Source organism: Bactrocera dorsalis, chromosome 5, assembly GCF_023373825.1.
Source record: "Bactrocera dorsalis isolate Fly_Bdor chromosome 5, ASM2337382v1, whole genome shotgun sequence".
Classification (NCBI taxonomy): Eukaryota; Metazoa; Arthropoda; class Insecta; order Diptera; family Tephritidae; genus Bactrocera; species Bactrocera dorsalis.
The window spans coordinates 56314096-56325684 of NC_064307.1; the positions used below are offsets into that span (position 1 = coordinate 56314096).

The 11589-nt window shown below is 36.8% G+C and overlaps 1 protein-coding gene across 1 annotated transcript; it reads right to left on the reverse strand.

Annotated features, from left to right (window-relative positions):
- Positions 1 to 697: 697 nt before the first annotated feature.
- On the reverse strand, positions 698 to 8547 carry LOC105222522 (collagen alpha-1(IX) chain). Its single transcript, XM_011199877.4, has 7 exons — positions 8298 to 8547; positions 2616 to 3070; positions 2359 to 2550; positions 1993 to 2301; positions 1423 to 1939; positions 1255 to 1356; positions 698 to 1198 (listed from the first exon to the last, which is right to left on the reverse strand). The coding sequence occupies exons 1-7, from the start codon at positions 8380 to 8382 to the stop codon at positions 792 to 794; spliced, it is 2067 nt and encodes a 688-aa protein (XP_011198179.2). The 5' UTR covers positions 8383 to 8547; the 3' UTR covers positions 698 to 791.
- Between the last annotated feature and the right edge of the window lie 3042 nt (positions 8548 to 11589).

An 11589-nucleotide genomic window follows, 5' to 3' on the forward strand; every position in this document is an offset into this window, starting at 1 on the left:
ACAAGAGCTCCGGCCTCATGTACTGAACACATAACGACGACCAGACGACAAACGACAAACGAGAGTACGAAAGTGAAATGAAAACAAAACAACGCAGCTGTCCATTTTGCATGTACACAATTTCGTTGTGGCCATACTAATACCTTGCACTTCAATGAAATTTTAATATTTTGTTCAAAGTTAAATTTTTTATGCAAAAAATAAGTAAATAGGTATATATTTTTGTTTTAAATTATCAATTGTTATTACAAATGATAAAATAGAGCTATTTTATGCTTTTATTTGTAAAATAACGTCAAGTTTGTAAGAGCTGTGAATAATTTTACATTTTACATATTAGTGGCATCACCACTCTTCCTCATCTCTCTTCTTCATTCTACTGTCGTTCTACTGTCGTTGGCAAATAGGAATTAGCGAGAATGACAACTGTCGGCCTACAGTCGTTTTTTCGTGTCTTCGTCAAAATAAGTGTCCTTAAGAACGTATGTAATATTTGACAGATGTCGTTTGTCGTCTGTCGTCCTTATGTGTTCAGAGCATCACTGTTCAGGTTTGAGCTATATATTGTATAAGAGATTAGCACAATCTCCAAAGAATTAATGGTATTTACAGAAATCTAATATGCAAAGCTCGAAATCCTATCAAAAAAGTAGATAAGGTATTTTTAGAATACAAAGAAAATGATTTCTTACAAATATTCTGATTGTTGTTCTTTTTTATTTAATTTTTTTTTAATTTTTTATTTAGAAGAAACATGTCAAACATTCAATGAACAACAACAACTATTAATTTTAGCCTTTATTGTAGTAATTGGATGGCCCCTTATTGTAGTAGTTCGGAGGACCTTTATTATTTTGTTGTTGCTGTGCCAGTAGTAGAGGATATGTATACGCTGCTTGATAGGCATTACAATCGGGACAAACTCCAGGCTGGCCAGGGGAGCCATGTGCTCCAGGTTCGCCAGGTGCACCAACAGCACCAGGTTCACCAGGTCTACCGGGTAGACCGTCCACACAACGACCTTCAGGACCTTGTGGACCAGGTAACCCCATTGGTCCGGGATGACCAATCCCATCTTCACCGCGATCACCTTTTTGTCCCTCCGGACCACGGGGACCAGTCTCACCTTGTGGTCCCTGCAAACCTGGTAAGCCAGGATAGCCACGTTCACCGGATGGTCCTGGTATTCCCGGCGCACCTAGATAAAAATCGAAAATAGCAATTACTTTTGTTAATGGGTGAAGTGTAGCATACCTTGTGCGCCTGGATGTCCTGGTGGTCCAGGGCGACCATAGCCACGTCGACCAGGTGGACCAGGTGGGCCAGTTAATGTTTGAGAAATTTCACTTATGTAGTCTAATCGCAAATTGATTAATATTTATATATTTTTAATAAACATATGTATGTATATTATTTCGTTACCTCTTACAACAGCCAAGCATATCTCACGTATTTCGCGTTCTTCTATATTCCGGACTTCATTATTTATTGTACCAGACTCACCGGGAGGTCCAGGTGGTCCTTGTGGTCCTGCAATACCCGGCAATCCTGGTTCTCCTTTTGTACCCGGTAGTCCTGGCACCCCACGTTCCCCCATACCACCATCTAATCCAGGCAAACCACGTTCTCCCTTTTGGCCATTTAAACCCGGTAAACCCATAACACCTTTCGGCCCGGGCAAACCCACAGTCACATTACGTATATCTTCTGTATTACGTATATCCGCTGTTACAATTCCAGGAAGACCTGGTGGTCCTGGTGGCCCAATTAAGCCGGGTTCGCCCTTCGCACCTGGTACACCATCCCAACCACGTACTCCGTCTCTTCCGGGTAAACCAGGCAGACCAAAATCACCCGGTTCACCTTTTTCACCTTTACTTAGGCCACCATTTAGCTGATTGGCGTACGGATATGACTGGTCCGGTAAACCCACAAGTCCCTTTAACAAATAAATAATGGGCAATTGCATGAAATGGAATAATATTAGCTCACCGGCGGTCCTTGTGGTCCTGGCGGTCCCGGTGGCCCTCTTGGACACACTTCAGGGCATGCATGTAACTCTTGTCCTTGCAACGCAACTGGAGTGGAAGACAAAAACGTCGGGCGGTAAGTGGTAGTAGTTAGAAAAGTTAAATCTGGGCGCTGTGGTGTTGGCGTCGGCACCACAGTTGCACGGGGTGTGGTAAATGACTCCATTGCCGAAACTCCCTTAGGTGCCTTTGCATATTGTGGTAGGTCTTCACATGTGGCACGATTAGGTTTATCAACATCACAACTAAAGATCATCCATTGCAAATCAATCTGTAAATTGAAATGTGTTACAAGTCACCTTGACATTATCGCTGTGAGTTTACTTACTGGTACTGTGCTTTTCGTTTTACAGTCACGTGCCACAGTAAAAGCACCTTCTGTCGAATCAATTGGACTGCGTACATCAAGTGGAGTATTCAAATTGCCACTGCGGTCCGGTATGGGCTTGCAATCAACCCAAAGGCGCACAGCATCCTGTGTAACTCCAAGCATAACTTTATGCCATGAATGATCAAATATCTGTAGCGAGTATGAGCATGTAATTAGCAAATAACAATTATCAGAAGTTTCTTGTAACTATTTACTTCCAACTCCTCAAACGTGATCGTCTGCAAAGAACCATCATATTTGGGTAATGAGAATTCGAGCGCATTATAAACCGGATTCATAATGACGCTCATCTGTGATTCATATCTATAATTTGAGATTTCGAAGAGGTACCACTCATTTGGTGGATCAAATTCAGGTACACGAAATGTGCATTCAAATGAAAAGGCGTCGGGTACACCCTTCGGAAATGCCTGCGATGATTCGATTGTCATGTTGGAGTACTCTTCGAAGTGATAAGCTGTCTGATAACCAGTTGAACCGACTATTTGTTGAACTCCCTGGTATTGATGATATGCTTCGTCGAAGCGATACGAAGATATGATATCATAATTGGTAAGATCCGGATCACCAGCTCTTTGTATGCTACAAGGGCTTACAGGCACAAAGTCGGCATCATCAACCTGATCATAAGTGTCCAAGTCGATGTTGCCTATTATATAAAGAACAGAGATAAAATATATGTATTATACAACGGGTATTTTTTTGAGGTTAGGATTTTCATGCATTAGTATTTGACAGATCACGTGGGATTTCAGACATGGTGTCAAAGAGAAAGATGCTCAGTATGCTTTGACATTTCATCATGAATAGACTTACTAACGAGCAACACTTGCAAATCATTGAATTTTATTACCAAAATCAGTGTTCGGTTCGAAATGTGTTTCGCGCTTTACGTCCGATTTATGGTCTACTCATTTCTGGTTGAATGGCTACGTAAATAAGCAAAATTGCCGCATTTGGGGTGAAGAGCAACCAGAAGCCGTTCAAGAACTGCCCATGCATCCCGAAAAATGCACTGTTTGGTGTGGTTTGTACGCTGGTGGAATCATTGGACCGTATTTTTTCAAAGATGCTGTTGGACGCAACGTTACGGTGAATGGCGATCGCTATCGTTCGATGCTAACAAACTTTTTGTTGCCAAAAATGGAAGAACTGAACTTGGTTGACATGTGGTTTCAACAAGATGGCGCTACACGCCACACAGCTCGCGATTCTATGGCCATTTTGAGGGAAAACTTCGGACAACAATTCATCTCAAGAAATGGACCCGTAAGTTGGCCACCAAGATCATGCGATTTAACGCCTTTAGACTATTTTTTGTGGGGCTACGTCAAGTCTAAAGTCTACAGAAATAAGCCAGCAACTATTCCAGCTTTGGAAGACAACATTTCCGAAGAAATTCGGGCTATTCCGGCCGAAATGCTCGAAAAAGTTGCCCAAAATTGGACTTTCCGAATGGACCACCTAAGACGCAGCCGCGGTCAACATTTAAATGAAATTATCTTCAAAAAGTAAATGTCATGAACCAATCTAACGTTTCAAATAAAGAACCGATGAGATTTTGCAAATTTTATGCGTTTTTTTTAAAAAAAAGTTATCAAGCTCTTAAAAAATCAAGCAATAAATATGAAATCCTAAAGTTAAGGTCAAAACAAATTCTACAGTATGCTTTTGCTATATAAAGTCTAGTAAATATAAATCCATTATTTTTGCCTTAAGTCGGGGCTACATTCGATTTTTTACCATTAAAATCATTCTCCATAGACATGAAATAACTCCGTGCCATGTAAGAAGAACAACTTAATCTTCCGGAGCTTCTAACGAGTCACTATCGATTGAAATTTGGTCCATGAGGTTTTTGCCTTAAATCCTATAACACCCATACATTGGACTTCTTTTTGTATTCAGATTAATTTACTACCTGTTGTGCAATGTTTAGCTCCTGGAGCATCGAAAGAATGTTGAAATAACAAAAAATTAGTTTACGTATTTAACTTTTATTTAGAAAAGATCTAACGCAAATATAAGAGATATTGTAAAAGTCGAAAACAGGCGTCTATGTCTCTGATAAAAACACGTTAATTTCATTATGTGGCATATAAGTATAAAAAATGCCAATTTATACAAAACCTGAGATAACTCTGTATGTGTTGTATTATTTGAAAGAACGAGAGTGCCTAATGTTTAGTTTTGAAATTTGATCTTTCTTGGCCGAGAGTATAAGAATCTTGCAACCAGTTGTTACAGAGTACGTATATTATAGTTTTGTTCACCTAACAGTTGTACGTATCACCTTAAACTAATCGAGATACATAAAGTTTTATATATGTATATATACATGTAATACAAATCTTATAATAATCTAATCTATAACTTAATACGCCAGATATATTAAATTTTACCAGCGAGTTGGTATAAGAGACCTTTATAAGAGCTGGTGTGGAAATCGGCGGATGGGCGTGGCACCGCCCACTTTTTGGTGGAATCTTATATTTCGGGACCCAACGAAACGATTTCGACAAACTTTAGTACATTCTTATGCCACATTGTGAAAATGGAAGATATCGGACAACAACCACGCCTATTTCTCTTTTCCGACAAATTTAAATTCCACTAGATTCGTTCAGTTTCCAGTACGCAAATCAAGAAGAATTAATATAACGTGATAAAACTTTGCACGAATAATTATATCCAGCTTATGACCAATAATTGTTTAAATTCAATAAAAACTGTTCAAGCCCCTAGGTACCAAATATTTGGGCTCAGTACATATAGTTGACTTTTTGATCGAAAATATTGGTGAATGTGTGAGATTTATAATATTCAGAGATAGTATTTCTTTCCCAATGGTATGTCTGTATGTCAAAAATGGGTTTCATCGGACTAATACTTCCCTTAGCCCCCATACCTGTGATCAAATAGAAAGGTGCATTTTGTCCATTTCATCTCCTTCAAAGTAATCCCCTCCCGCTGCTTACACTTATGCCAACGAATTTTCCAGTCATCATAGCACTTGGAAAAGTCCTCCGTCGTAATGGCCATGAGAGCCTTCTTCGATTCAGCTTTTATATGCTCAATTAAATCAAAACGGTGTCCTCGGAGTGGTGGTATGAATTTGCTGAAGTTACACGAAGGTAAATCAGGCGAATGCGGTGGTTGTGGAATGATATTAGTTGAAAATGTGGCGAAATGATCACGAATAACCAATGCAGTATGAGATGTTGCATTATCGCACTTCTTTGTTCAATAAATTCAGGCATAGTAAAAATCGAAGAATTCACGTTTAGAGCCTCACAAAACGACGCGTTCTCAAATACTAATGAATATTTTGAAATTTAGCACAGCACTAGCAGTACTACCAACGATTCGAAAAAAACACGGGAAGAACAAATTAAAAATTCACCTTTCAATTTGATCACAGTATACCTAATATAAAGAAAAGCAGGTGACTTGAAACCGCATATGTATATCGGCCAATATGGGAGTTATTTCAATGTAAATAAGACAGCATGTGTTACTTATAACAGTGTACCTTATTATACATATTGTATAATTTATATCAGGACTTTCGAACATCTGGCTAACTTTTCTCTATATGATTCGTTTTTTTAGTAAGTGACATGTTAATAGTATGTAGTATTGGGACAAATATCTCAAATTTGGTCGATATTACTTCAACTTCCATATTCTACATATAATCGTTTTCGTTTTTACGAGGTGTGTTCAAAAAGTATCGCGAAAGTTTTGCTGACAGTTTTCTTCGATTACAGGGGCGTGGTGCATCATTTGTTCTTGCCACAGGAAAGAACGGTCATTAAGTAATATTACCTGAAAGTTATGCGCAATTTGCGCGAAGCAATCTGCCGTTTTGGATCGTCTTCGATTTTTACCTATTCAAAAAAATGGCACCACGATAACGCCCCTGCTCACACATCGTTGCTTGTGCGCGACTTTTTGGCCAAAAACAACACACTAATGATGCCGCAGCCACCGTATTCCCCAGATCTGGCCCCATGTGACTTTTTCTTGTTCCCTAAACTGCAGAGGGCCATGAAAGGACGACGTTACGCTTCTCTTGAAGAGACAAAGACGGCATCGAAGGAGGAGATGAAGAAGATAAAAAAAAAAATGATTTTTTGAAGTGCTTCGAAGATTGGAAAAACCGTTGGCACAAGTGTATAATATCTCATGGGGATTACTTTGAAGGGGACAAAATAGATATTCATGAATAAATAAATAGTTTTTAAAAAAACCCAAAATTCGCGATACTGTTTGAACACACCTCGTATACCAAACATTATCAGTATAGTAGTTATGGGGTTATATCCACTTGTAATTTTGAAAAAAATCGAAATTTTTTTTTGCATATTTTGAATGTACATATATGTATTCGAGAATATTGTCTGTAAATTTCAAAGTAATCTGGTAAATAGTTTCGCAGTAATGAGCGTATTTGTAAAGACGTCTCCGACCGTTTGAAAGTAGGTGGAACCGTAACCCGGAGTAGCAGTAAAACTTTAAATGCGTTTTTATCGAAACGATGTTTTCAAAGTCGGTGAGGAAAATTTCTCCGAAACGGCTTGACCGATAGACTTGAAATTTTTACATGATCTTCTTAGATACTTTTGTCAGGTAATGATCGAAGTAATAAAGTTTCTAATAAAAATTCCGACAAAACAAGATTTTTTTTTGGCAAGCCCCCATTTTGTCTGATATCAAAATTTTGACCATTTCTTAGATTTTTTACCGGTATTTATTTATCCTAAGAGAAGGATTACTTGAGTTTCATGTTTCAGTTATGTATATTTCAGATAATTTGGATCAGAGATATCTTCCTCAAAACACCTTTTAGTGGAGGACTTTCAGGAGATCTTATACAGGAACGACGCAACCCAATATATTTATTAATAAAATATGAATTCTTAGAATACGTTAATTTCGCTAAATGCGCATATATTTTACGTATATATTCAATAAAAAGTCTCTCCAAAAAAAATTAACAACAATTTTGAGCTTACAAGTGGATATAACCCCTTATGTAAAGTAAATGTATACATATATACAATTTTTTGGGCTTCGATCCTCAGGTTGACGTTTTAAGCCATAAAGTATTCCCCTGGCGTTGATTCTTTTAAGTTGCAAGAGTATAAAATGTTCGGTTGCACCCGAACTTAGCCCTTCCTTATTTGTTTTTTTTTTTGTTTTCTGGAAAAGTTTTACACACTAAAATATCCTAATTCAACTTATTTACTATTGTCACCAATTTACCAAACTATCGGTTTGAATTTCGTAAGTCATTAATCCGTCGATACTGAACAACTTTAATTTAAATTTGTCCTACAACATTCAATTTCTTTTACAACAAAGAGTCCCAATTCAAGCGCTTTTTATAGTGAGTACTAGCATCTAATAATTGTCTATTTTGACTTAGGTACATATATAGTTTATTACTCTAAGCTCGCGCTGTGCGCTCTTCCTCTGACTGAGGAAATCGTGTCAACAGCGGAGGTTATCAGCAGTTGCGTGCACTAATAATTTAGGCATACGCTAGTGGCTTGGTGGAATACAGATATTTCTTGGTGCAAGTGGCGAGATATTTGTTTGGAATTAGCGGTTAAATAATATTAAATAATACATGTCGTAGTTATTTTCCAACTTTTCATAGAATCGTCGTTGATTTCAATTTTTATTGTTTTTTGTTAATTTGAGATTTTTATTGGGTTTTATCTTACATACATTTAATTTATTAATATTAACTTGATTTGGCTTTTATTTTATTTTATTATAATACATTTGTAATATTTGATTTCATATTATTTTCATATTCGTTTTTATTTTATTTTTCACAGTAATTTTATTTCAACACCCATACACACCACTTTGACGCTTTGAAACAGCAGCAAGATTCGGTAGAGGCCCAAGTACGAGCATAACCGCCACTATGTTGTAGAATAACTTCATCGCTTGATATATTTTCACAACAGCATTAATAATAACACTATTTTATTCAAAGCCTTTGCATTTTAAGTATAATTATTTCCAAATCGCTTCTTTTTGTTAAGCCAAAGCTCCTTGGTCACCGAAGACCGCCACGCAACTAAATAATAGAGTGATTGAATTGTCTCAGACAGCCATGGCCAACGAACTACTCCCTAAACTTAGATTCATACAAACACATATGAGGAATATATATGTTTATATTGTAATACCCTAATCTACTCAGTTGTCACAATAACGAGATATATTCATGAATGCTGTTCTTTTTGTTTTAATAATTCTTATTCCATATGCATTTGCCATCTATGTCTAATTTACACGCCCCATCTTATCGCTCCCCACTTTTTTGTTGCCATTGGAAACAACATTTTCATTTTAATCGATCTAGCAGTCGATCCATTAGAACCATATGTTGACCATTTAGTACTCGTACAAGTACAATCTGTTCATGACTTTACTCTCTCACTGAAATAATGAAGCAATTCTTTGTATGTCCAATGTTTGTTTGTTAGACAATTTTTAGACTTTTTGTGATTTCGAAACCCATATATATTTACTTCTAATGAACCACATAAGTTTAAACACAGTGGCACATAAAAGTCATAGTAATGTTAAAAAAACTATGTAAAAACGAAGTGGAAACGAATGAGCCCATTGCAGGTGTTTGAAGGACTATGAGATGAAACAAGCCTTAATTATTGTAATCTAATCGACTTTTACTAAGTACGTAAATGCATTATTGGTAGCATTCTTATGGTGGTATATATGTAAATATAATATACATAAGTAATCTTTCCAAAACTAATGGAGAGCAACAAACCATACTATTTCAAACTCCTATTATATTCATAAAGTATGAACGAGAAATTAAAAACTTAGTAAGTAAAAAGTTAACAAAAGTAGTCTTCCAGATAGCCAAAATGTTGGACAGGATTGCTTCTCTTGTTAAATTGATAAATATTTTAATATAATAACATCCGAAATTTACATTCATTTTTTTCTCCAGCGAAACTTTTTGTTTTTGTACTGTGTTCTTTGAGGCAAAATATTGGGCACTTAATTTTTTATTTCGAATGAATAATATAAAAAGTTATGAATTTTAAAATTTCAACATTTAAAAAGTTACCTTTAAACATTTGACTGCCGAAACACTATTTTAGTTCTCCAAAATTCTCCGAAAGCAAATATAATTTACAATAATAAATACTTGGATGTACCATAAATATCATAAGCCACTGTCTTCCTGTGTGTAGTATATGTATTTCAAATATGACCTTGACCAAAATTTCTTAAAAAATACAAAATTCGCTATAATTTTTGAAAAAACCTGGTAGATAAGTTTTCACTGGGTGAATACATATATTTTAGACTTAGTTGTGACAATTTGTTTTAAGCTAAATTAGTTGTTCGATACTCTCCATGCGCCTAATTGTAAACACTAATAATAAAATAACAGACACCATATGTATATACTCATCTTGTCTTCTTCTTATCGAAACGTTTGTTTCAATTTTACCACTTTTAATTGTGCAGAGAATCGATCTAAAATCTACAAGTATTCCTTCCACCTACTGACGAGTGAGACATATGAAATATGTCATCGGATTTTTATGAACTTCACTATTAGACTTTATTGAAGCTACTTAAAATGAATATTCTACCTTTTAAAAAGCCATACAGAAAACCGTGTATTGGATGTAAAACCACAGAACTAAACAACTCCATTATTTCTATTACTACTTGCAACCGAATTGTGTCCATAAATTTAAGAATGTTATTAAACTGCCTAAGCATTGGAAGGATGTTATTCAAAATTAAATGAAATGCGAAATACAACAACTTCATCGAAACGGATACTACTTGCAAAAATTCTGACAACTATTTAATAAATAGTCAATTTGAACATAAAGATAAGAACAATTCAAGTCCTACCCAATTTTTGTGACAGAAGACATACTTCTTCTGTATTGGCATAAACAGCGCAATTGCGGTTCGATTCTACTTCCATCGGCTTTTACTGAATCGAAAACCTTTAAATCTGGAGAGTTCTCTTCCATCCGGACAACACGACCTAGCCAACGCAGCCACTGTCTCCTGATTTGCTGAACTATGTCAATGTCGCCTCATATCTCGTTTCATCGACTGCGGAACTCGCCGCTGCAAATGCGCAAAGTACCGTAAATCTTCCGCAAAACATTTCTCTCAAACACTCCTAAGGCCGACTAATCAGATGATGTCATTGTCCATGCCTCCGCATCATATAGCTGGACGGGAATGATGTAGAGTTTGATCTTTGTTCGTCGAAAGAGGACTTTACTTTTCAACTGCTTACTCATTCCAAAGTAGCGCTTGTTGACAAGAATGATTATGCTTTGGATTTCAATACTGATATTGTGTTGTGTTGTGTTGTGTTGATGCTGGGTTCAAGATTAACGCAATTATCTACGACTTAAAAGTTAAGATAGTCAACAGTGATGTGCGAGCCAAGTCGCGATGACTGTTTGTTTAACGACAGGAGATATTTCGCCTTGTCACTGTTCACAACCAGACCCTTCTTCTTAGCTTCCTTATTCAGTCTGAAGAAAGAATCGGCGTACGCCAGCAGATGTACACTCTTAACGGGTTTTTCTATAGGGACGCCACAAAAGTAGACCGATAGGGACAGCAAACGACGCCATAATTTTTCCGCTCTTTTGAGATTTTTCTTCAGAAATTTTTGCCATTTCATCATGTCCTTGGCCTTCATCCTTACAAGATCAAATTGACGCAAGAACTGAAGCCGCTTGAGCACCAAAATCATCCTATTTTCGTGAATTGTGATAAGCAACAACTTGAAAATTATCCAGATTTTCATCGAAAAATCATCTTCATCGATGGGGATCATTTCTGACTGAATGCCTTCGTCAATAAGCAAAATATAAGTTACTGGTCAGGCAGAAATCCACACGTATTCCATGAGTCTCCACTGTATATCGAAAAAATTATGGTTTGGTGCGGTTTATACGAAATGTGGCTCAGTTGGCCGCCTCGGTCGTGCGGTTTGACGCCGTTGAGCTGGTTCCTGTGGGGCTACGTTAAGTTTATGGCCTATTCCAAAAAGTCAGCGACGATTGATGAACTTCGTACGAATGTCGAATGTGAAATTGCAACATTATCGGCCGATTTATGATT